Below are 26300 nucleotides of genomic sequence, written 5' to 3'. Positions count from 1 at the left end.
CATGAGAACATATGAAAGCTGGTGGTTCCTTTTAACATGAGTCTTCAATATTCCCAGGTTAGAAGTTTTAGGTTGTAGTCATTATAGGAATTATAGAACTATTTCTCTATATACAATTTGTATTTCATATACCCTTGACTATTGGATGTTCTTATAGGCACTTTAGTATTGCCAGTGTAACAGTATAGCTTCCGTCCCTCTCCTCGCTCCTACCTGGGCTCGAACCAGGAACACATCGACAACAGCCACCCTCGAAGAAGCGTTACCCATGTAGAGCAAGGGGAACAACTACTCCAAGTCTCAGAGCGGGTGACGTTTGAAATGCTATTAGCGCGCACCCGCTAACTAGCTAGCCATTTCACATTGGTTACACCAGCCTAATCTTGGGAGTTGACAGGCTTGAAGTCATAAACAGCGCAATGCTTGAAGCATTGCGAAGAGCTGCTGGCAAAACACACGAAAGTGCTGTTTGAATGAATGCTTACAAGCCTGCTGCTGCCTACCATCGCTCAGTCAGACTGCTCTATCAAATATCAAATCATAGACTTAATTATAACATAATAACACACAGAAATACGAGCCTTTGGTCATTAATATGGTCGAATCCAGAAACTATCATTTCGAAAAACGAAACTTTTATTATTTCAGTGAAACACGGAACTGTTCCGTATTTTATCTAACGGGTGGCATCCCTAAGTCTAAATATTCCTGTTACATTGCACAACCTTTAATGTTATGTCATAATTATGTACAATTCTGGCAAATTAATTACGGCCTTTGTTAGGAATAAATGGCCTTCACACAGTGCGCAATGAGCCAGGCGGCCCAAACTGCTGTATATACCCTGACTGCTTGCACGGAATGCTAGAGAAGTGACACAAATTCATGTTAGCAGGCAATATTAACTAAATATGCAGGTTTAAAAATATATACTTGTGCATTGATTTTAAAGAAAGGCATTGATGTTTATGGTTAGGTACATTGGTGCAACGACAGTGCTTTTTTTGCAAATGCGCTTGTTAAATCATCACTCGTTCGTCGAAGTAGGCTGTGATTCAATGAGAAATTAACAGGCACCGCATCGATTATATCCAACGCAGGACATGTTATATAAACTAGTAATATCATCAACCATGTGTAGTTAACTAGTGATTATGTTAAGATTGATTGTTTTTTTTATAAGATAAGTTTAATGCTAGCTAGCAACTTACCTTGGCTTCTTGCTGCCCTCGCGTAACAGGTAGTCAGCCTGCCATGCAGGCTTCTCGTGGAGTGCAATGTAAGGCAGGTGGTTAGAGCGTTGGACTAGTAACCGGAAGGTTGCAAAAACGAATCCCCGAATCCCCCCTGAACAAGGCAGTTAACCCCCGTTCCTAGGTCGTCATTGAAAATAAGAATGTGTTCTTAATCTGACCTGCCTAGATAAATAAAAGAGTAAAAAAATATATATTTTTATTGTCGCCAAATCGGTGGCCAAAAATACCGATTACCGAGTGTTATGAAAACTTGAAATCGGCCCTAATTAATCGGCCATTCTGATTAATCGGTCGACATCTAGTATGGGTTAATCACGTCAATCCAGGTTTACAGCAGAGTCCAGGAACATTCTAGGTACCCCACCACCTTTTCCTGGAAACGGAAACAAGTCTGGATATCTAGTGTAGAGGTCGACCGATTAATCAGCATGGCCGATTAATTAGGGCCGATTTGAAGTTTTCACAACAATCGGTAATCGGCCTTTTTGGACGCCAATTATGGCCGATTACATTGCAATCCATGAGGAAACTGCGTGGCAGGCTGACCACCTGTTACGCGAGTGCATCATCAAAAGGACTTTGTGGCTGTAAGGAGCCAAGGTAAGTTGCCAGCTGGCATTAAACTTATCTTATAAAAAAAATATATATATATTTTTTATCTTCACATAATCACTAGTTAACTACACATGGTTGATGATATTACTTGGTTAACTAGCTTGTTCTGCGTTGCATATAATCAATGTGGTGCCTGTTAATTTATCATCGAATCATAGCCTACTTCAACTTCGCCAAACTGGTGATGATTTAACAAAAGCGCATTTGCGAAAAAAGCACAATCGTTGCAATAATGTACCTAACCATAAACATCAATGCCTTTCTTAAAATCAATACACAAGTATATATTTTTAAACCTGCATATGTAGTTAAGAAATTCATGTTAGCTGGCAATATTAACTTCCAGAATCTCACATTATCCCTTTAAGACACTAGATATTACGACTAGCCTACACTTGTCAAGGGAGTGAGACCGAACACAACCCATTTCTAAGTACACAATACTCTTTCTGTACTATTTAACTGAAAAACAACAAGGGCATCTAAAGTGAATCATAGTGAAAAAATACCCCAAAGTGACATTTCTCACTTCAAAGGGAGCGAATGAGCATAGGGAGGAAAATAATGGAGTTCAGGCAGCAGTGATATGAGGAGCCCTCAGACAAGCATCAGATTCATTCTCACTAGAGCTCCCCCTCACCGCTAATCCAATTCTGACCCATTAACCGGCTCTGCCAGGTTAACACATCAGGCCTTTGAAGGCGCCCTTTCAACCATTCAAGTTAGAGAAAACATTCACTGTCCGCACGACACCCAGGCGGCGTCTTCCTTCGGAAGCTGACAGATGGGCTTCTTCGGAGCTAGCTAGCTAATCTGTAAAGATGCATTTGAGACACCACTTCTTACTGGGCAAATGTACTTATTTTTCAATAAACATTAAGATGAAATATGGTTTACATGTCAATAATCCTTTGTTTGTACGCCAACCCCATCTGTGCCGCCCCAAAGTTGTGCATGCATCAGTTCTGTTGGTAAACAAACCACCTGTCTATAGAAAGGGGTATGTGCGGTGGTCTGTGCATTTAGTTTCTAAATGAGACAAGGTAACCATAATCCATTAATCCGACTTGAATGGAATGTATTGAGTCAGTGAGATAAGCGCACAAACACACACACACCAACCTAAGCCAGCATTAAGTTCAATAAAGAACTCTGAATTTGGGAAAACAATCCACCACTGAAGATAATACAGCTCTGTCTGATGGGCCACCCTATGCTCGGCATGGTTGGGAGCACCACTCTCCTAAGGTCCACCACCGACTGATTTCTCAAACTCATTGCACTGTAAAGAGGACAGCCCTCATAATCCACCCAGCAATCTGAGCAAAACATGAGGACCAACCGACAGTCCTGCCGAGTAACAGGACTGCAATTCTTCACTTCATTATTACTATGAAACTCAAAGGGAGTTTCTCTTGTCTGCTCCCCACCTGTCAGGGGTGACATTTGGACAAGTGTTCGTCTGTAAAGAGCTTCCTCTCCGATGCTGCCCACTGCGCCTCTACATCTGGCCTCGGCTCCGTTGCTGGCAGCAGTTTGGGAGTGTGACCGCAGAAGCCTTTGTCCTCGTTGAAGAGCTGCTGAACCACCAGGAAAGCCAACCCCAGTCAATTAATTTATGGAAAAATTGCAATTATTGGAGGGCCCTCAGCGGGGGAAGGAAAACATTTACAAATGTCACGCAATAATTGCTATTGTTTTGTTTTCCTTCTCTTTAAGCAAAATGTGGAACTGTTCTGCAGTTCTGTAATGGAGTAGCAAAGTCAACAGTTCCCCACATGTACCTAATCATTGTGTATTTACGATGTATCCCGTCTGAACACCCAGATGACCAAAATCACTTCCATACAGGCACTCTGTAAAACGGCCTGAGCCACATGAACGCACCAGGCAGACTCAGCACACATTAAGAACTCTTGATCATTAAGTCCTGTGCCTCTGTAGCACCATCTGTGCCTCTGTAAGTTTCCCCCCCACTACCTAACATGTTAACCCAAACGGTTGACTAAGGACTACAGAGAATGAATCCTTCAATCAAATTTGTACAGCGAGAGAATGTTTAGTCTCGCAACCTGTTGTCACAAGGAATTTTTTGGGGCTGCTTTGATTTAAATAAGACAAGTGCATCTGTGCTCATTCAACAGCCCATTTTATATGATCCCAGAGAGGTAGCTAGCAACTATAAATAGACTAAATAAAATGTAGACATTTCAATAGGTAAACCTGACAAAGCTGCAGCTTTGTTCAATGCTGTCCTCAATAGTAGCTGGTTCCCAGTCAAAAGAAAGATCCAAAACCACACGCCAGCTTTCTCTCTCACTGAGGGTGGGGGTGACACACGCTTAGGACTGGGAGGGGAACAGTTTACAGTCGGAAAGAACAGGACTGAGTGACTCACAGAAAGACAGAAAGAAAGGAGAGGGGATGCTTTTGTGGAGAATGCTAGACAATCCCATAGAGTTAGTTCTTCCCTCTTTCCTGTACATGGCAAAACCCAGAAGAGTAATATGCATGCTAAACAAATAAAGTTGAATCAACTAACAAAGGGTCAGCCAATAAAACTAAGAACAGATGGCCCTTAAATATACATTTTTTATAACCTATTAATAAGCGTTTTTTACTGATGCTATGGAGATCTCTTGATCAATGTTTGTGCTGTTGAAATCTGTTGGTGGGTGAGGCGAATTCAGCTCTCGGCTACAAACAGCTGGGGATCAGAGGCCTCAGTGTTAAAATGGAGGGATCACTTCTCCCTTCCACAGCTTCTTTGTTCAAATTACTTTACGTGAGACAGTTAAGTTAGCATGTGCTGTGTCCTGACAAATTTATGGCTGTTTGGAATGGATACCATTTGGTCATGACCCATGTTTGAGTAATACAATTTAGAGCTGATCAGATAATGTGCTCCGCATTGAGCCATATTTTAACGCTGTAATTTATTACTTACCGGATCATGTATTGTGCCATTAACCATGTTTGTGTGACATAATTTAAGAATGATCAGCTGTAGAGCATAATGGAAACCTGTCTTGTGTATTCAAGGGGCAATTCTCACCACAAGTGTTAGTTTTAGCGGCTTGCTTGCCATATTTTTCCAGTTTAAAAGCTGGCAACCGTCTGCAACATCTGGTTCAAATGGATGGGGGTATGTCAGCAAGGAGAAACTCAGAGGAACGCAAACAGCAACAAGACTGCTCGCATGTAACAACTCATCATTCAGGGCTTACCCAATAAAACTCATCAACAGCTGTGTCAAAGTCAACTACATCTAACAAGCTGCTATTATCAATTCACGACTCATGCTCAGACCTTAATTACTTATTCAAACTCAACTATCAGTAAGTAAACACATTAGATTTTCACAATCATTTCATCTTATCATGCCCAAATAGTGATGATTTAGTTGATATAATATTTGACAGATGGAGAAGATGGAGAAAGATGGAGAATAAGCTATGAAGGAAAAATATTGGAGTTTTGGTGAAGGTACAGCCAACTAGTGCAAAAATAATATTGCGATATTGTCCAAACGATATATCGGCAAAAATAAAATCCCAATATGTAACTATCGATTAGAGGTCGACTGATTAATTAGGGCCGATTTCATAACAATCGGTAATCTGCATTTTTTTTAACGCTGATTACATTGCACTCCACGAGGAGACTGCATGGCAGGCTGACCACCTGTTACGCAAGGAGCCAAGGTAAGTTGCTAGCTAGCATTAAACTTATCTTATATAAAAATAAAAAAAAATCAATCTTAACATAATTACTAGTTAAACTACTAATAGCATCAACCATGTGTAGTTATCTAGCTGTCCTGTGTTGCATATAATCGATGTGGTGCCTGTTAATTTATCATCGAATCACAGCCTACTTCGTCAAACGGGTGATGATTTAACCACCGCATTTGCACATTTTTTGTTTTTTCAATAAAGAAAATAATAAAAACTGTCGTTGCACCAGTCTACCTAACCATAAACAGCAATGCCTTTTTTTTTTTTTTTAAATCAATAGACAAGTACATTTAAGCTGCATATTTAGTTAACATAAATCCAATAATCAAAGGTATATGAAATACAAATTGTATATATCGAAATAGTCCTATAATAACTACAACCTTAAACTTATTTACTGGGAATACTGAGCAAGGACCTTAAATGTTAGCTTTTTTACATGGCACATATTGCACTTTTACTTTCTTCTCCAACACTGTGTTTTGGCATTATTTAAACCAAATTGAACATTTCATTATTTATTTGAGACTAAATTGATTTTATTATATTAAGTTAAAATAGTGATCATTCAGTATTGTAATTGTCATCATTACAAATATATATAAATAAAAATTGTCCGATTCGTCAGTATCGTTTTTGGTCCTCCAATAAATTGGTATCGGCGTTGAAAAATCATAAATCGATCGACCTCTACTATCGATCCCCCCCATCACTAATGGGTAGTCCGATAAAGAGGACATACCACCACAGCGCTGACTCCCTAAACAACGTCCTTCCCTGCCCAGAGCGAGTCCGGCTGTGGAGGCGCATATGGATAACGCTGCACAATTTTACATAGCCTAATTCTAAAAGGAACCTTCCCTGGGGAGAAGACGGCGGAAGGGGAAAAACACTTCAGTTCAACTGACAGACATGTGGAAGATAGGCAGAAAAGCAAATATGAAAACAGTAGTTAAGTGAGCAAATACACATTGTGTAAAGTCAGGAAAAGGAGGTCCATGTGATTGTACTCTCCTTGTTTTTCACAGTGAATTCACATTATTACTATTTCTCCAAGACACCAATGCAGTCAATCTCGAAGTGGAACGACAGACTAATTCACAGTGGGCAATTTACAAAGTTAGAGCAAAAAAATGTGACAGAAAAACGGTGTGGCACTTGACCACCATGTAGTTCGGACAAACAAAACAGACACCAAAATCTGTCTTAAGTTCAGGATATTACTTTGGAAACATTTCAATGGGGCTATCTAGTTCAAACCTGGTTACCCCACCAGTAGAATTTGTGCAGAAAAGTTCACATTTGGACAAATTCACAGGTTGTCAGAACTCGCAATGTGCTTTACTTTCAATGCTTAAAGCTGTGTTTACAATGCAGCCCAACTCAGATCTTTTCCACTAACTGGTCTTTTGAGCAATCAGCTCTTTAATGCCAAAAATTGGGCAAAAGATACGAATTGGGCTTCCTGTGTAAACGCGGCCTCTGTAGCACAGGTGATTTAAGCAACACCATTGAGAGTAAATCTCTTTTCACCATCAGGCAGATCTCTCACCTCAGTCCAGAGACCCCTGCTCCCCTTCTCCACACTCATTTCTATCAGAAACAGCACTGGCTTAAATATTTAATTTGGCTCTTCCTGGTGAATGGAAAGGCCTGGAATTTGACTCAGCCCTGATCCTGGAAGTACATCAAACACCACTGCTGTCATCCCCCTCTCCCAGTCAAAACAATGTCCTCATGTAAAACGTTCCACTGTTTGTGTTGAAATGGTACAAATCAAATAAGAGGGACCCAGAGAGTGTGTTGAGGCCCTATGTTTGCATCATTGACAGTATTGTGGAAGGGGGGGGATCCCCAATTTGCAGTACGATGTGGACTGTCTGGGAGATATTCTGCGTTTACACTGACAGCCAAATTTCCATCTTTTTCCCCTCACCAATAATTGTGGAAAAGATCAGAAATGGTCTGCCCGTGTAAACGCAGCCATAGTATCTCAATCTAGCTCATTTAGTCGCCATCTAGATAATGCTTCAAGTTTACATATTGTATAGTAGCAGCTATGGCATTTTATTAGCACAAGGAATACAGTCATGTGGGTCAGTGACACTTATGGCAATTAATGTGGCTAACTAACATTCTCATTAACATAGTAAATTATATGCATAGTTTAAAATTGAAAAAGGGTCATCTATACTATGTGTTCTTACACAAAAGTGTGGATGTAATTGAATCTCTTGGTAGTCTCTTACGCACACACACACCACCCCAAATATTTCATGAACTAGCTTGATTAAACTAATGTTACCATTTAGTTAACTACTAGCAGTAATCCCGGGCTGATTACTTTTGTTTGCCTGTGCTAACGTTAACGTTAGCTTGTTAGATACCAATCTAACTGTCTAATTTAGCACGCGTTAAAAATATTTCTGAAACGTTACCAAGTAATCTAGCTACTGTGTCATTTAGTTTAGTTAGTTTAATTTGCCACATACATAACGTGCCCTACTCGAAATGTTAAAGTGCGCCCAAACTTTTAAACCACAGCAAGCACCCTTTCGAACACACGTTTGTCCTACAAACTAACGTCGTTAGCTGGGCTAGCGACAAACTAGCTACAGTAGCTAGGTCGCCACATTTGTGTAGGGACAAGTCAACATTGTGTCTCTTACCTGTTAAGCGCAGTTTAACCGGACCATTTCGCCGAACTCCTTGGTTAGACATCTTGCTTCCAGCTTAATATTTAAGACTAACCAGTTTCAGACCGAAGTAACAATAATGGAGTGAAGGCATTGTTGCCCGGATGTAGACAGCACTGCTGCCATCATGATCACACAATCACTGTCGCGCACATACAAAAACAATTACTAGCTAGGATGCCGCAGAGTGCATTTCATTGACCAAATAATCTTGCAAATCGGGGTTCTGGCCGACAATTTTTTTTTTTGAGTAAGCAAGCGATCCGAGTTCACACTTCAAATCTTCAGCTTCGGAACGATTGGAAATCAGTCCTCCTCCCAGCCAGACGAGAGTTGAACTGTTGAGCTCGTGCGCCCTTCAGTGCAGATCCCACTTCAGGGAGGCTAGTAAGTAAATGACCAATGACGACATGGAGATGGAAACATCTGCCTGGCTAAAAACTGAAATGATCTGATGCTAAAATGCTAATGACCGAGAAAATACAGCTTTGTCATACAAGTGACATTTCGGATTGCTAGTGTAATTAATTTGTTAAGTGGCTCTGACAGTCCAGATACCATAGCAAAAACAGTGTTTCTTTGTATATAGTTCTTACAGAAACAAGAGGGTGGAAGCTATAAAGATTCATATTCAATTGGAATTCAATGTATTTATTTACAGACATATATAAAACATATGTACATTTCAGACAGAATAGAAGTCCATTATTACACAGAGGACAAAGTGGCAGTATACAGAAGAGATTAAAGGAAAAGTGGTATTTAGAAGTTGAAAGTGCTTTGGTTCTCACTGATCTGGAATGCATAGCCATCAGTTGTCAATTCTGGAGCAACACATTGGTCTTCCTCTTCCTAGAAAACAGAAGACGCAAGAAATTGAGGAAAGGAAACAAATACCATCTATAACAGGACAGGTTCAATTAGTCACCATTACGCAACAATGCTCACCTCGCCAGAGAAATATTTCTCAATCAGGTTGAGAGAGGCCTTGTAGACTAGCTCATTCTCATGGGACTGCAGGGCTTCAATCTTGTCTAGCCCACCGCATTCCTCGATCATCATGCACAGCTTGTCTGCTTCACCAATCTTATCTCCAGCCTGAGGGACAAAAGTTAAGAATACATATGTCACCCGAATCTTGCAGTTATAGGGTACAAATGCCTAAGTCTATACGGTAATAAGATTACCTAATTCTTGGCGAGAAGGTCCCCTTACCAGGAAAATGTTGGTGATGGCATCCAAGATAACAAGGATGGTTTTGCTGTCCTTTGTTGAGAGTAGATTCAGCAGAGGCTCCAGCACATTAGCTTGAACAAGATACACAACCTGTTCAACTGTGCCCCCACTGGTCAAGTTGGTTATTGCCCAAACTGCCTCTTTCTGAGTCTTGTAGTCCCCCTGTACGGAAAAGCAGATGAGGATTTTTTTTAAATCCCACCATTCCAAGTTGTGAAAAATAAAAAACAAATCCGATCATATAAGATATTACTACAGAAAACAAACCTACATACCTTACGTAGGACATCTACCATGAGAGGGACCAAGCCAGCATTGATGATATCCTGGATCTGAGAGTCTCTCCCTGCAGTGATGTTGGACAGGGTCCAGAAGGCCTCCTTCTGGATGTTACTCTTGTGATGGCGCAGCAGGCCAGGTAACATGGAGAGGGCCCCAGCGTTCAGCACGGCCTGAGTCTGCTCATCCGTGCCAGTCACCATGTTTCCAATGGCACGCAGAGAAGGAGTCTAAAGAAGACAGGTCAAAGACAGTGGGCACTTGGGTGAAAAAAAGACATAGTACCATAAATGTTGAAATATATAAATATGGTGACTACTTAATCATTGTACATGACAGTCCACCACCTCTGCAGGATAACTAGACTGGGCACATACCACAACAGAGATCTCCCCAGAGCCAAGCAGCTGCACCAGGCGGGAGATCAGGCCAGTCTGCACTACCACCACCTCGATGCGATCATTGGGCCCGTCGGTCAGATAGGACAATGCCCAGCAGGTGTCTGCCAGCACCTCCTTATCATCATAGTGCAGCAGACGCACCAGAGTGGGCAGGATCTGCTGCACGGCTGCCAGAGGGGGAGATGGGTTCTTGTTGCGGCACAGGTTTGACAACGTCCAGGTGATGTTCCTCAGATAGCCAGACTACAGAGAAATAAGACAAATATTTTAGAGGTGTTCATTCATTGAGTTACAGCACCTCCTAGTGGCCAGTGAGGAAAGTAATGTGGGGGTCAAGGAGTTATCAAAAAACAAGACTAATACTTTGTATCATGTCATGAACAAGTCAAGTGATTGTCCATTACTTATGAATGGTTGCCAAGGGTCACCGCATTAAGAGTACTAGGCACTAAGAATACTTACAGAGAACAAAGAGAGCTCAGGGACAGCGAGCAGACTAAGCAGGGGGGCCACAGCTCCATGCTTGATGACCTGGTCTCTGTAGACCGACCCATCACCTAACAGAATAAATCAAGGATGCAAGGTTAGGGGTGGGAGATCACTTTGGCAGTTTAGGGTTCTATACACTGATGAGATACTGTAACAAGAGGAATGCTTTACCTGCAATGTTACCCAAAGCCCACACAGCCTGCTCGCTGATGTGGGGGTGGGGGGATATGACAAGCCTGATGAAGGCTGGAATGGCTCCGCCCTCCACAACAGCACTGGTCTGGTCAGATGTTCCAGATGCAATGTTGGTTAGAGCCCAGGCAGCCTCAAACTGGATAGGGGGTGACTCCAAACCCAAGAAAGCAACTAACTTAGGAATCAGCCCAGCACTGATGATGTGGTCAATGGGAGGATGTCTCTCACGGGATAGCAACTTCCTGTAATGAGATCAATTGAAAAAGCAACAAGTCATGATCATGGTAGCCAACACTTAAATAAAAGCACTGCCACAAACAGCATTTCCCAGACAGTTTTACATCGATCACTTTACCTTGCAGCTTGCGTGGCGTTGAGCTGGGCATCAAGGTTGTTACTGTTCACACCAGCAAGAATCTCCTCCACGGACCACTGTCGAGTGGCCTGTAAATTATGACAACAGGTTGTTTCAATTGGAATTATTTTACTAGGCAAGTCAGTTAAGAACAAATTCTTATTATACGGCCTATCCGGCCAAACCCTCCCCTAACCCGGATGACGCTGGGCCGATTGTGGGCCACTGGAATTATTGTGCATTGTATAAACAGACAGGCCTAACAAACTCACCTGACAGTTTTGGCTTTTCTCTTGAAGTGGGGAAGTTGCCTCGTCGACCAAAGTGGTTACATTTCTTCTTTTGAAGATCTGATCGTCCTTCTTTGCCTTGCGAAGTTCGACGTTCACTTCTACTCTCCTGCGTCTAAGCTCCTGCAAAGTGATCAACAACCACCATTGACTATGCCTAGCCAGATTCATTTAGCTAGCAAGCCATGAACACATATTTGAAATGAAAACATTAAAAAAATCGTGCCATGCATACATGTCACTTACATTGGCATCTTTTCCCTTATTCTTGAACTTGTCCAGACGGACACCGTTCTCGTTGCCAGCAGACATTTTTGGGCAAATTGACAAAAATGTTCTAAGTAGTTCGATAAATATTTTTTTGAGCACCTAAACGAAATGCAACAATTAGTTTCATAATACGAATTGCTAGCTAGGATCCAAGAACACGTTTTTGGCTTTTCTAGAAAGTTATATCGGTCACAAGTGACCAGCAAACCCCATCAACAAAGTAAAACAGTAACATAAGTACAGCGAATATTTGCCAACCACTACACAATATGAACCCTTGACAAGCACTTACCCGGTCCCTCTACAAAAATTCTAGCTAAGAAATTTTGTACAGACCTTTAAATTCCTGTCACAAAGCTCCCTGATTGGTCAGTTCGATTAAAAGCATCACCCTATTGGACTGTTTTGAAAAATCACAGGGCGCTCTGGAAGTGTTGTCAGTAGAGACCTATCGCGAGATTTCAGTACACCCATGCCCTCATAATACAATTTCTATCATATCAGAAACAATTTTTCCAAACAAGTTCATGTTGGAACAGTTGCTTTTGTGTTATTAAATATAACACTGTTCAAAATGTGTTTTCTGCTTAGGTCTGTGTGTGGAAAACAATATCTACATCTGATGCAATTCAAGGAGTTGTTTCAAACTGCCCAGAAGATACACTTAAAATCAGAGAACCCAGACAACTAAAATCTGTTAAAATATATGGATAAACATTACACTGACTATTTTGTATCATGACCAATAATCAACATCAACCTCTGAATATAGTGTTTACATGTGCTTCCGTATATGCATACAATCCAGACATGAATGCCTGGAACTGGGGATAAAGGGTCACTGGACTCCCATCTGATCATACCAGTCCTATTAATGGAAATTCTAATTATATAGATGCAGCTAGTTGATGAGATCATAAGGTATTACCCAAGACCCTGGTTCGATTCCAGGCTGTATCACAACCGGCTGTGCTTGGGCGTCCCATAGGGCGGCGCACAATTGGCCCAGCGTCGTCCAAGTTAAGATTTGGCCGGGGTAGGCTGTCATTGTAAATAAGAATTTATTCTTAACTGACTTGCCAAGTTAAATAAAGGTAAAAAAAAAAAAATATATATATATAAAATTGATGATTTTATTTTTTTATTTCTCATCAATCAAATCAAAGTTTGTCACGTGCACCGAATACAACAGGTGTAGACCTTACAGTGAAATACTTACTTACAGGCTCTAACCAATAGTGCGAAAAAAAGGTATGTGTGTGTAGGTAAGTAAAGAATTAAAACAACAGTAAAAAGATGCAATGCAAATAGTCTGGGTAACCATTTGGTTACCTGTTGAGGAGTCTTATGGCTTGAGGGTAAAAACTGTTGAGAAGCCTTTTTGTCCTAGACTTGGCACTCCGGTACCGCTTGCCATGCGGTAGTAGAGAGAACAGTCTATGACTGGGGTGGCTGGGGTCTTTGACAATTTTTAGGGCCTTCCTCTGACACCGCCTGGTGTAGAGGTCCTGGATGGCAGGCAGCTTTGCCCCAGTAATGTACTGGGCCGTACGCACTACCCTCTTAAGTGCCTTGCGGTCGGAGGCCAAGCAATTGCCGTACTAGGCAGTGATGCAACCGATCAGGATGCTCTCGATGTTGCAGCTGTAGAACCTTTTGAGGATCTCAGGACCCATGCCAAATCTTTTTAGTTTCCTGAGGGGGAATAGGCTTTGTCGTGCCCTCTTCACAACTGTCTTGGTGTGTTTGGACCATTCTAATTTGTTGTTGATGTGGACACCAAGGAATTTGAAGCTCTCAACCTGCTCCACTACAGCCCCGTCGATGAGAATGGGGATGTGCTTGGTGCTCCTTTTCCTGTAGTCCACAATCATCTCCTTAGTCTTGGTTACGTTGAGGGATAGGTTGTTATTCTGGCACCACCCGGCCAGGTCTCTGACCTCCTCCCTATAGGCTGTCTCGTCGTTGTCGGTGATCAGGCCTACCACTGTTGTGTCGTCTGCAAACTTAATGATGGTGTTGGAGTCGTGCCTGGCCATGCAGTCGTGGGTGAACAGGGAGTACAGAAGGGGACTGAGCACGCACCCCTGTGGAGCTCCAGTGTTGAGGATCAGCGTGGCCGATGTGTTGCTACCTACCCTCACCACCTGGGGGCAGCCCGTCAGGAAGTCCAGGATCCAGTTGCAGAGGGAGGTGTTTAGTCCCAGGTTCCTTAGCTAAGTGATGAGCTTTGAGGGTACTATGGTGTTGAACGCTAAGCTATAGTCAATGAATAGCATTCTCACATAGGTGTTCCTTTTGTCCAGGTGGGAAAGGGCAGTGTGGAGTGCAATAGAGATTGCATCATCTGTGGATCTGTTTGGGCGGTATGCAAATTGGAGTGGGTCTAGGGTTTCTGGGATAATGGTGTTGATGTGAGCCATTACCAGCCTTTCAAAGCACTTCATGGCTACGGACGTGAGTGCTACGGGTCTGTAGTCATTTAGGCAGGTTGCCTTTGTGTTCTTGGGCACAAGGGACTATGGTGGTCTGCTTGAAGCATGTTGGTATTACAGACTCAATCAAGGACATGTTGAAAATGTCAGTGAAGACACCTGCCAGTTGGTCAGCACATGCCCGGAGCACACGTCCTGGTAATCCGTCTGGCCCCGCAGCCTTGAGAATGTTGACCTGTTTAAAGGTCTTACTCACGTCGGCTACGGAGAGCGTGATCACACAGTCGTCCGGAACAGCTGATGCTCTCATGCATGCGTCAGTGTTGCTTGCCTCGAAGCGAGCATAGAAGTGATTTAGCTCGTCTGGTAGTCTCGTGTCACTGGGCAGCTCGTGGCTGTGCTTCCCTTTGTAGTCTGTAATAGTTTGCAAGCCCTGCCACATCCGACGAGCGTCGGAGCCGGTGTAGTATGATTCAATCTTAGCCCTGTATTGACGCTTTGCCTGTTTGATGGTTCGTCGCAGGGCATAGCGGGATTTCTTGTAAGCTTCCGGGTTAGAGTCCCGCACCTTGAAAGCGGCAGCTCCACCCTTTAGCTCAGTGCGAATGTTGCCTGTAAACAATGGCTTCTGGTTGGGGTATGTACGTACAGTCACTGTGGGGGGGGGACGTCCTCAATGCACTTATTGATAAAGCCAGTGACTGATGTGGTGTATTCCTCAATGTCATTGGAAGAATCCCGGAACATGTTCCAGTCTGTGATAGCAAAACAGTCCTGTAGTTTAGCATGTGGACTACACACAATACCACATAATGACAAAGCAAAAACAGGTTTTTAGAAATGTTTGCATATTTATTACAAATAAAAAACAGAAATACCTTATTTACATAAGTATTCAGACCCTTTGCTGTGAGACTCGATATTGAGCTTAGGTGCATCCTGTTTCCATTGATCATCCTTGAAATTATTCTACAACTTTATTGGAGTCCACCTTTGGTAAATTCAATTGATTGGACATGATTTGGAAAAGGCAAACACACGTCTATATAAGTTCCCACAGTTGACAGTGCATGTCAGAGAAAAAACCAAGCCATGAGGTCAAAGGAATTGTCTGTGGAGCGCTGAGACAGGATTGTGTCGAGGCACAGATCTGGGGAAGGGTACCAAAAAATCTCTGCAGCATTGAAGGTCCACAAGAACAGTGGCCTCCATCATTCTTAAACGGAAGAAGTTTGGAACCACCAAGACTTCCTAGAGCTGGCTGCCCGGCCAAACGGAGCAATTGGGGGAGAAGGGCCTTGGTCGCGGAGGTGACCAAGAACCGATGATCACTCTGACAGAGCTCCAGAGTTGCTTTTCGGAGATGGGAGAACCTTCCAGAAGGACAACCATATCTGCAGCACTCCTCCAATCAGGCCTTTATGGTAGAGAGTGGCCAAATGGAAGCCACTCCTCAGTAAAAGCCACATGACAGACTGCTTGGAGTTTGCCAAAGAGCACCTGAAGGACTCTGACCATGAGAAACAAGATTCTCTGGTCTGATGAAACCAAGATTGAACTCTTTCCCCTGAATGCCAAGTGTCATGTATGGAGGAAACCTGGCACCATCCCTATTGTGAAGCATGGTGGTGGCAGCATCATCATGCTGTGGGGATGTTTTTCTACGGCAGGGACTGGGAGACTAGTCAGGATCGAGGGGAAGATGAACAGAGCAAAGTACAGAGAGATCGATGAAGTCCTGAGTGCTCTGGAGCAAGTTCTTAGACTGAGGCGAAGGTTCACCTTCCAACTGGACGACTTGAAGCACACAGACAAGACAACGCAGGAGTGGCTCTGAATGTCCTTGAGTGGCCCAGCCAGAGCCCAGACTTGAACCCGATCGAACATCTCTGGAGACCTGAAAATAGCTGTGCAGTGACGCTCCCCATCCAACCTGACAGAACTTGAGGATCGACAGAAACTCCCCAAATACAGGTGTGCCAAGCTAGTAGCGTCATACCCAAGAAGACACGAGGTTGTAATCGCTGCCAAAAGGTGCTTAAAAAAGGACTGAGTAAAGGGTCTGAATACTTAAGTAAATGGGATTATTATTTGTATATTTTTTTATACATTTGTTAAAATTCCTAAAAAAATGTTTTTACCTTGTCATTATGGGGTATTGTGTGTAGAGGGGAAAAACGATTTAATCCATTTTAGAATAAGGCTGTAATGTGGAAAAAGTCAAGGGGGTGTGAATACTTTGAATGCACTGTAAATGCTGAAGGGAAAAATATTTCCATATAGCTAGAGCAATTTATTTCACAAAAGCATATGCCAACACTTTCAGTTGTGGAAGAGAGCTCAGTCTTCTCCATTTATTATGTTTCATATACATCAATCTCTTCAGCTGTAATACAAAAACAAAAATTCAAAATCTGACAAGTTTTACAAACAGGGCAGGATACCTTCAAATACATGTGTTTTTATCCTTAGCAATGTCATTACTGCTGGGCAATTAATACCAAATACTTTATTCCTTTCAGCATAGCTTGACTGAAACTCAAACTGTTAGTGTCCAGAAAGCTAGTAGGTCCAAACTCAAGCAAGTCCTTCCCAATGAGATGTATCTTTCAACCCACCTCTAATAAAGTGATTGAAAGGGGATAGACACACATAAGTGCACTGTGCAATCTGATACACTGAGTGCAACTCAGCTCAACATTTTTCAACGTTCAAACAGGCGTCAAATGTTTTTTTTATTTTTTATGGGCATGGCCATGGAAGCTTTTCTTAATTTCTTCAACTGGCTAGAGGGGTAACAAAGAATCAAATCAAGAAGAACGAACAAGTAAACGTGAGATCTCCAAAGAAAGTATTTTCTTCAAGGTAACCTTTTTCAGAAATGCCTTTATTCAAACCCTCCATTTTAACCCCTTGTCAAATGTCCATGTGGCAGAGGTGGGCAGGCAGCAGCTCCACCTGACAGTTCGGTGGGAGCAGCGCTGCTGGTCTTACAGGGAGAGTCTTTAGGGGCTGCGTAGTGGGGCCAGAAGGAGGGAGAGTCTTCCTTTAGGGGCTGCGTAGTGGTGCCAGGAGGAGGGAGAGGAGTGGACAAAGCACAGGAGCCAGGTCCCAACATGGATTAATTGTTCAGAATTTAACCCAATTCTCGCAGTGCATTTTTTTGTTGTTCAAATATGTGGTATATACTAAGAGGTCGAAGTCTGTAGTTTGTTGTTATGAGACCTATAGAATGTGGAAAAGGGGAACAGTTGAGAACCTTTAAAAATGTTTATGAATAGTTTAAACATACTGACATGAACAAAAAACAAACAACAAAACAGTGATACAAAAAATGGATGCCATGGGGTCAGGAAGGAGACAGCGCAGCCATGCTGGCCTAATTCATTGGGAATGACTTAGTCAATGAAAATGGTGTTTCACGTCTACATCCTGAGGTACCTTCATGCAGTAAGGCATTGGTCCAATATAGTTAAGCCGTGACATTTTATTTATTATTTTAAGTCTATATAAATTCCTCTGACCATAGGCTCTCTCTGTTTTAACCATAAAATAATCCTTCACAAAAGGATTAAAAACCATACAATATTCATCTTATTTTTTGAATCACTAAATTTAAAACATCCAAATAATAAATCAACCAGTAGTTAAGCTATTTACCTACAAACCTGTGCACTATATTAAAATCATACCCATTCATTACGAATGCATGATATTTAAATTAGCTGAAAGAAGGCCATGAGGAAGAGAGGAACTTAATTTGATAAATATATAATAATAAAATATACAGCTTTACATATGTGGTCCCAAATGTTGTTTTTATATCTCCCTCTCCAAGAATAACTAACTAGAAATTAAAAAATGCATATCTGGGTGAAGCTTATTTAAACATTTCTAAGTAAATGTTTAAAATAATAGAGAAAAATCATATCCCTTGAAAACGTGATTTGTAAGTGTCAACATGGCTGCCATTTTGTGATTGTCACGGAAGGCATCTTTGGAATTTGGCTTCTATACTTGCAAATGTACATTTAAGCATGGTTTGATTCACTGATAGCAGAACACTTGTGTTTGTGTGTTTATTTCTTTAAATCTTAAATAATCACACAGAATTTCCACTGTTTATGAAACAGCAAGTTCCATGATTCACTACTAGAGACCCCAGCATCCAGCTCAGACTCCAGCTATAACGTCAGACTTATGACATCACAATCTGCAAGAAAGAGAGAATGAGTGGCATAAATCAAATGCATGCGGTACAGGTGAAAGAGACAATGCAAGGTGATGCATGACACAGAGATGGAGCAAACATTAATGAAGCTCTATTGAAAACTATTGCAGGGAGGATGTCTGAGCTGAAGTCAGCCCTGTAGGCTTTGGTAAGACTGCATCCCTCTACCAAGCAGCCCACAAACCACAGCCAGGTCTGTGGGGAAGACCACAGCCAAAGTCAGGATACTACAACACAAACGGACATGCCCAGAGAGTGCATGAGGCTAACTAGTATGACACGGATGCATGGTTTAATGAAAAAGAAAATATTAAAAAGGGTGTTGTTCTTGGTAAATTCTCAAAAGCAGATTCAATCAAAGTCACATGGAGTGTCATGAACATTATATGACTGCCAAGCCATTACCCATGCCCTAACGTCAGATGAGACCATGGAAAGCAGAGGAGCATGACGGAGGGAGTCCTTTCTAACAGGAGACTTAATGACAGGGCCTCTGAAGAGCTTTGGGAGTCATGAGAGCTCTAAACTTACCTGCTAGCTTTGAAACCTTTGAGCTTCTGTACAAAGAATGACTCCAGAACTTCGGCACACTGAAAGAAGGGGGAGTCGTTGGGGTTGTAGTAGCGACAGTTGTCAAAGACTTTAGTCATGTCCGCCACAAACTCAGTGAGCTTGTTGTAATACCGTTTCTGTAATCTGTCTTCCATTGTGGAGAGGTCTGGGGATGAAACATAGAGAAGAGTGACCAAAGGTAAATGTGTTGGTCAATTATTATATTTTCTAAACAATCAACATAAACACTAGCCAAGTACACATTGTGTCTACTTTCCAACACATTCAAGATAGAATGTTTTTTTCTCCAAAACAGAAATAATAGCGACAGTCAATGACATTACAGTGATTTAGAGATCTGCCCTTGCCCTTACCCATCGGTTCCTTTATAACGCCATAATAATCAGGAGCATCGTTGGGATCTACTGGTTCAAGGAACGGCCACGCCATTTTGTGAGCCTGTTAACAGAAAAATAGATGTTTCACTAGATTTACAACAGAGGTATACTGAAGTATGTTGAGAATGTAGTGCCCCAGACCAGAACACTGGTCCTGCAATGCAATGTTGTTTCATTTAATCATTTCATTTATTCAAGACAGGGTACATGATGTGACTCCCAACTCTGGCCATATCCATATCAAATGCATCATCAGTAAAGACACTGAACAGAGGAGACCACAGGCTTTCATACCTGTAAGGAGCGCAGGATTCTTCTTAAACCCTCGTAGTCCTTGTCGGTTAACGGTGTGAGGACCGTCATGGCGTCCTCCGTGGATTGACACTGCGGGCACACGTACTCGTCTATGTGGGTGGCCTCACTCTGCAGAATGCCCACACAGCGCCCGTGGTACCAGTTCTGGCAACGGTCGCAGCCAATGTAAAACCTGGGAGAAAAGACATGGGAAGTACAGGTCAGGGATATTTGGACCTATAACATTCAGTTCACCCAAGCTATAACCTTATTAATATTGTGTTATCATACTGTGTTTCATCATATGGCGTCCGGCAGATGCAGTACAGCTCCTCCGTGGTGCCCTCTGAGTCCTGTGAGTCCTGGCCCTGCTTGCAGCCGTTACAGACGTAGTCGTCCATCTTCTTGGCCTCCTTCTCCGTGATGCCCACACACGCACCGTGGAACCAGTTGGAGCACAGGTCGCACCCAATGTAGAACCTGAAACCATGTGGACTTAAGTTCGATGTCTTTGACATACATGCTACAGTTCAGTTACATGTTCAGTGTTTCAATGGGAACCCGATATGGTGCATCCGTATCTTACTTGGCCTCGTCATAGGGCGTTTTACAGACACAGTACAGCTTGACTTCCTTCTTGTGATCCTTTGAGGTAGTGGATATCATCTTCTTCTTCTTGGGCTTGGCGGAGGACGAGTCCCTCTCGTCGTCCCTCTTGCGTTTGTGGGCGGAGGAGGGCGAGGCCATGGTGGGGGAGAGGGATGAGGCCACCTGGGCTGCAGCTGCGGCAGCGGCTGCCTGAGAGGCTGCAACTTGGGCCTTCTCCTTCTCCTTCCTCAGCCTGCTGATGTCCCTCCTCAGCTCCTCCTGAGAGAGAGAAGGACATAGGGGAAAGGAAGGGGAGAGAGAGAGAGAGAATGGTTGACAGTTGGTGTCACAATGTAAGGAATTCCTGGGCAGTGGCCGCAATATTTCTCAACACATCCAATATCACACTACTGCACCCTACTGGAGCGCTACAATACAGTGGCCTATGATGCAGAGGTGGCGTTGGCACTGACCTGAACCTCCAGCTGCAGCTCCTTGTCCAGTAGAGCCCTCTTCTTCAGGATCTCAGCCTTGAGCTGCTCTTTGTGCTTGAAGAGCAGCGCCGAGAGCTTGGTGGCATTCTGCTTACTGCGTTTCTGCTCCACAGACTCCTCCTTCTTCCTCTTCTTAGCCGCCTGCTTCTCGTCCTTGTCGATCTTGTCCAGGATGAACTTCATAACCTGGTTGCAGACGATTATTCTGCTCAGCAGGGGATAGAGGAAGGGAGGGCTTGTCAGACTCATCATGGAATCAGACAAAATACAACTAACACAAAATAGTTGGCGATTGTTGTTAGGATTAAGCATAGTAAAGTTTTGGAACTGACAAATAGATAAAGAATGTACTGTAATTCATATGAATGTCGTTTTGTAAGGGTCATGTCTGTGAACAATGACAGCCATACCTCTGGTTCTCCTCCCGCTCTGCTGGAGTCATGGTCTTCCTCTGTTTCAGATTTTCTATCACAGCATTCTGCTTCATCACCACCTGTTTCTGGATGATGTCGCTGGGGCTGGAGGCCTGCAGGCTCTGCTCCCTTTTGGCCTCCTGCTGCTTCTTCTTCTGCTGCTGCTCTCTGAGCTGCTGGATCCTCTGCAGGTGGTCCTGCACGCTGGCCGTCTGGATGGTCACCACGTTCTGGATCTGGTGGGCCTGCCCCTGGCCTCCTGCCTGCTGGATCTGGATAGGCAGCTGCAGCTTGATCTGCTGGGGCACCGCCCCACCCTGCTGGGCCTGGAGCTGGGCTGCCACGTGGGTCTGGATGGTGCCCAGCACCTGGACCTGCTGCTGCAGCCCCGGCACTGTGATCAGCTGGTGTTGGTGGTGGAGCTGCAGCTGCTGCGGCCTGATCTGAGCCGAAACCTGGGGCTGGAGTTGAGCATGGGCCTGGATGGGCCTCACTGTGGCCTGGGTGACAGAGGGTGAGACCGAGAGAGTCTTCATATGGACCTGTTGTGGAGAGGTTGGGATCTGGGCTATCTGCTGGATGGGTAAGGCAGTGGGGGACTGGAGGGGGATGTGGACTTGAGTCTGAGGGGGTTGAATCTGATGTGTGGACACTGGAGGGGGGGCAGGAGCGAGGGCAGGGGGCTGGACTGCAGTGATAGGCTGTTGAGGAGGCTGGACTGGAGCGATAGCCTGTTGAGGGGGCTGGACTGCAGCGATAGGATGTTGAGGAGGCTGGACTGGAGCGATAGCCTGTTGAGGAGGCTGGACTGGAGCGATAGCCTGTTGAGGAGGCTGGACTGGAGCGATAGCCTGTTGAGGAGGCTGGACATGAGCGATAGCCTGTTGAGGAGGCTGGACATGAGCGATAGCCTGTTGAGGAGGCTGGACATGAGCGATAGCCTGTTGAGGAGGCTGGACATGAGCGATAGCCTGTTGAGGAGGCTGGACATGAGCGATAGCCTGTTGAGGAGGCTGGACATGAGCGATAGCCTGTTGAGGAGGCTGGACATGAGCGATAGCCTGTTGAGGAGGCTGGACATGAGCGATAGCCTGTTGAGGAGGCTGGGCATGAGCGATAGCCTGTTGAGGAGGCTGGGCATGAGCGATAGCCTGTTGAGGAGGCTGGACATGAGCGATAGCCTGTTGAGGAGGCTGGACATGAGCGATAGCCTGTTGAGGAGGCTGGACATGAGCGATAGCCTGTTGAGGAGGCTGGACATGAGCGATAGCCTGTTGAGGAGGCTGGACATGAGCGATAGCCTGTTGAGGAGGCTGGACTGGTGGTGCCGGTGCTTGAGAGGTGGCGGGAGTCTGAACCGGAGGCAGAGACAGTGCTGCAACGGAGGAGAGAGAGACAGCAGCACAGTATTAACACATCTACACAAACTAGTGACCAATCCAAATTAACATTCTAATTCACAACTCTGCAAAGCCTTGTGTACAATGCTTGTTGAAGTGGCCTGGCCTCATACCTGGCACTGAGGGTGTTGTGGTGGCTGTGACGGGGGTGACAGCAGCACTGGCCGTGGTGGCGGGGGTGGGGGCAGGGGCTGATGCCCCTGGGGTGAAGAGGAAGCGCTGCACCTGGCCGTTGGGCATGGCAGCCTGCATGAGCTGCTGCCCAGGGCCTGGGATGACTGTCACCCCCTGGGGGATGACCTGCAGCTGGCCTGTGGTCTGGCCCTGTCCCTGGATTACTACTGTGAGACCTTGGTTCCCTCCCTGGAACACACAGACACACACAGTCAGACATAGAAACACACAGAGAATATGAGAGTATGTGTGAAATATGAGAGTATGTGTGAAAGTAGGTGTAAAAGAGAGCAGGTGGCTCCTCACCTGTGCCCCCTGCGTTAGCTGGGTGAGCTGGGCCAGGGTGAGTTTGACCTGGCCCTGCTGTGGTCGGCCGCCTTGGGGGGTGGATGGTGATGGGGACTGCCCGGGGGCAGGGGTGACAGGACGGGGGGACGGGGCGGCACCCAGCATCCTCTGGCCTGCGCTGGTCTGTACAGGGCTGGCACTGGAAACTGCTGTGGAGACAGGTTGGCCCCGGATGATCTGAGTCACCACCTGCTGCTGGCCTAGAGGACAGACAGTGAGTAGCCTTAAATAAGAAAAGTGCATGAGACAGTCCCAAGACAAATCAGGTGGCTTATCATGAATGAATTGACTGGAGGTCATACATAAAGTTAACATCGGTCGGACTACCAATACAGTTCTAAATATAGTATCCATCCGAATAAAATGAATACGTATAAACATGTCAACACAAAGCAATGTTGCAGACTGCCTGTAATGTGCATGCTGAGGAGTGAGCAGAGCCATGCAGCCACAGGTTGGGAGGCGGCAGAGGAGAGACCTACTGGCTGGTAGAATACCTTGTTGCATCATCAAGGGGGTTCTGATGATGGTTTTGCCCATGGTGGTGCCCTGCTGCAGGGGCGATCGGATCACCGACATACCTGGACGGATCTGGGCTCCGGTGGCAATGACCTGGGCCAAAGAAACAAAACACAAATAAATTATACTGTACACATGATTATGCTAATTTCACTACATTCCAATTAAGATTATAACTCAAAGAAAGAGCAGGGGAGAGCATAAGAGGGAAAAAGACAGAGCAATAATATGTGAGAGGGATAGATCTGTTTGGATGTCTATTCTCTACCGGCTGAGTGGTGGTTGAGGTGGAGGTGTTGGGTCTGATGTTGATGGTGGCGTTGCGGTTCTGGAATGAGGAGTAGGTCCGCTGGTTGCCTGGGGTACTGGATGGAATAATGCCCAGGACATTCTGCTGGACTTGCACCATACCTGTGACGGAGAGGGACTGTGTTAAGCAGCATGAATTCACTACAAGTAGATCAACAGTAGGGTGTTGAACCTCAATAATGAGATTTACAAGTCAAACGCACTTGTTAAAAGCTCATGGAACTAGGAATTCAGTTTTCCAAAGAAATACTAGGTTGAATTACATCTCCAATTATACTGGCAAGTCACAGCCATCAGTGGGAGAAATTTCACCTGCCCATCTTGCAGATGACCTGGACAGACTGTATGGATCAAGCAGAACAGGTCCTTTGTGTTGAGACTGTCTGGGACTCAGCCAAGATACCGTAAGGAAGCTTCCATTGGATCAATAATCTGACAGACAGGACAGCCATTACGGTGTCTATTACTGAGCGAGACAGACAGGGCATCCCAAGGGTCCTCCTTCCTGGAATGTTCTTGTATAAATCAGTGGCATTTTCTACGTATTAGGGCAGCCAGCACACTCAAACCAAAAGCAACACTTCAAAGCCCCTCAAAGGTTCCACTGGGGTGAGATGGTTCATGGTTTTGCTGAGTGGGGGTAGGCCTGCTGAGTGGGGGTAGGCCTGCTGAGTGGGGGTAGGCCTGCTGAGTGGGGGTAGGCCTGCTGAGTGGGGGTAGGCCTTGTCAATGCGATCATGTCGGCTAAAACCTTACTGTTGGCAAGGTCATCCATACCTCCTTGTGTGGTTGGCATGTTGACCGTAACAATCTTGCTGTTGGCTGGGATGGGTAGCTTGGCGGTGATGACCTGGCCAGCCATGGTCACCGGGCTGGCAGAGATCTGGAACGTTTGTCCAGAGGTGGTGACCATGCTGTTGGGCACGGTGGCCCGTGAGCAGGTAGAGGCTGCAAGACACACCCCACCTGCAGTCACACACCGTGTGCAAGTGCAACCACAACAGCCAGGGTGTATAACAGTGGTGTCCACTAAGGGGTCCTTTCCCCCCCAGCTTGATTCAAACAAAGCCTTTGCATATGCTTTTTGGACTGATTATGAGCCTGAAACTTTTTTCTAGGAGTCAAAAGTTATTCTAAACGTTTTTAGAATTCCCCTTTCCCAGCCCCACACTTGACTGGGTTTCAGATACAGGAAGTGGACACCACTGGCCATTAAGGCAATTCAACATACCGTAAATATCTATCAAAATAGGTCAAATGAAAAAAGAAGAATCCAAACACTAAAATGACCTGTTGTTGTTGTAACAGTTTGACATCCACAAGTGAACCTCAATGGCCACCATTAAAAAGTGAATGGGGAACGAAAATGCCTTCTGACGAAAAACATGGAAATATGAAAAATAATATTTCAACACTGCTACCAAGGATCACTATCAACTTAAAACACACCCCCACAGTAGCCACTGCCATGAGCAGCTAGTCGTCACCAAACTCACCTGGACTACCCTGGCCCTGCTTGACCCAGGAAGCAAAAGACTGATGGAAGTTCTTGTTCTGCTGGAATGTGACAGGTGTCCCCAGCTTGGTGGCCAGGACCAGTTTAGTCCCCGGGGTGACCTGGCTGGTCAGGGATGCCGGAGTGCCAGAGGTTGAGGTTGTAGGGGTGCTGGTGGGGGTGGAGGTGGTGGTGGTGGCGCCAGGCTTCTGTTGCTCCAACCGTTTCTACAACGCAAAGGTTCAGATGCTAAATCTATGCTAAACCACATAGAAACACCAAGCTCCTTGGAAAGTGGAGACCGGAGTAAAAGTGTGTCAGTACAGAGTGAACATGTCTCATCTGAATAATACATAACATAACTTCCTATACACATTTGTAATTGCACATGGTTTAAAAGGACAGTTATTCGGATCAAAACCAACCCAAACAGAGGCCCTTGATATGTCCCAGCTCCCAGTGTTTAGTGTTTGTGACCCCCCAAGTTTGGGCTGAGGGGGGTGGATTGTAGGGAGGCTAGGTGTCACCATAGTGCAAGGTGGAAACTTGTCTGATCTTCCCACCTGCTGAGCAGCCAATCTCTGGTGCTTCAGCTGAGCCTCCAATTGGGCCTTGGCCTCCTCTGCTGTCTTCAGCGTTCTACTAACCTTAGCCTGGTCTGCAGCCTGGGCCTTCTCCCTCTCTACCCTGTGACCACAAGAGTACAAGCCAGTTAGTCATACTACATCCAATGACAACAAGACAATACAACAGACCTGGGCAGGGTTACAGCAAGACATCTTGAGGGAAGTAAAGGTTCAAAGGTCTTATAATATCAAACAGTACAGCAAC

General features: G+C 44.6%; 3 protein-coding genes across 11 annotated transcripts in view; all 3 read right to left on the bottom strand.

The window, feature by feature from the left end:
• LOC106601396 (E3 ubiquitin-protein ligase SMURF2) overlaps positions 1-8648 on the bottom strand; it is a 50971-nt gene extending 42323 nt beyond the window's left edge. Inside the window, exon 1 of the mRNA XM_045715198.1 lies at positions 8278-8648. Within this exon, the coding sequence (XP_045571154.1) occupies positions 8278-8329 (52 nt within the window). The 5' untranslated portion in view covers positions 8330-8648. The remainder of the gene's footprint in view (positions 1-8277) is intronic.
• A 291-nt stretch (positions 8649-8939) lies between these two features.
• Positions 8940-12172, bottom strand: LOC106601395 (importin subunit alpha-1). The gene is made up of 11 exons (XM_014193569.2): positions 12112-12172; positions 11796-11918; positions 11532-11672; positions 11260-11348; positions 10881-11146; positions 10683-10777; positions 10197-10463; positions 9816-10049; positions 9520-9702; positions 9253-9402; positions 8940-9156 (listed from the first exon to the last, which is right to left on the bottom strand). The coding sequence occupies exons 2-11, from the start codon at positions 11859-11861 to the stop codon at positions 9067-9069; spliced, it is 1581 nt and encodes a 526-aa protein (XP_014049044.1). The 5' UTR covers positions 11862-11918; positions 12112-12172; the 3' UTR covers positions 8940-9066.
• Positions 12173-16574: 4402 nt separating this feature from the next.
• The window catches only part of LOC106601392 (nucleosome-remodeling factor subunit BPTF), a 28344-nt gene continuing 18618 nt past the window's right edge, over positions 16575-26300 (bottom strand). For 3 of the 9 annotated variants that reach the window (XM_045715188.1, XM_045715189.1, XM_045715196.1), the window contains 15 exons: positions 26033-26156; positions 25471-25696; positions 24752-24922; positions 23934-24076; positions 23629-23758; positions 23105-23346; positions 22738-22987; positions 21222-22599; positions 20791-21016; positions 20316-20596; positions 20021-20209; positions 19730-19922; positions 19412-19496; positions 19017-19203; positions 16575-17479 (listed from right to left, as the gene is read on the bottom strand). In XM_045715188.1, the coding sequence (XP_045571144.1) occupies positions 17443-17479; positions 19017-19203; positions 19412-19496; positions 19730-19922; positions 20021-20209; positions 20316-20596; positions 20791-21016; positions 21222-22599; positions 22738-22987; positions 23105-23346; positions 23629-23758; positions 23934-24076; positions 24752-24922; positions 25471-25696; positions 26033-26156 (3862 nt within the window). In that variant the 3' untranslated portion in view covers positions 16575-17442. Of the gene's footprint in view, positions 18468-19016; positions 19204-19411; positions 19497-19729; positions 19923-20020; positions 20210-20315; positions 20597-20790; positions 21017-21221; positions 22600-22737; positions 22988-23104; positions 23347-23628; positions 23759-23933; positions 24077-24751; positions 24923-25470; positions 25697-26032; positions 26157-26300 lie in introns of all 9 variants that reach the window. The other 6 variants (XM_045715191.1, XM_045715190.1, XM_045715192.1 and 3 more) reach the window with 6 other exon arrangements.

The sequence above is a fragment of the Salmo salar genome, chromosome ssa03 (assembly GCF_905237065.1).
Source record: "Salmo salar chromosome ssa03, Ssal_v3.1, whole genome shotgun sequence".
In the NCBI taxonomy this organism is placed as follows: Eukaryota; Metazoa; Chordata; class Actinopteri; order Salmoniformes; family Salmonidae; genus Salmo; species Salmo salar.
The sequence above is the reverse complement of the archived record's forward strand: the minus strand, read 5'-3'. Positions and strand labels throughout refer to the sequence as shown.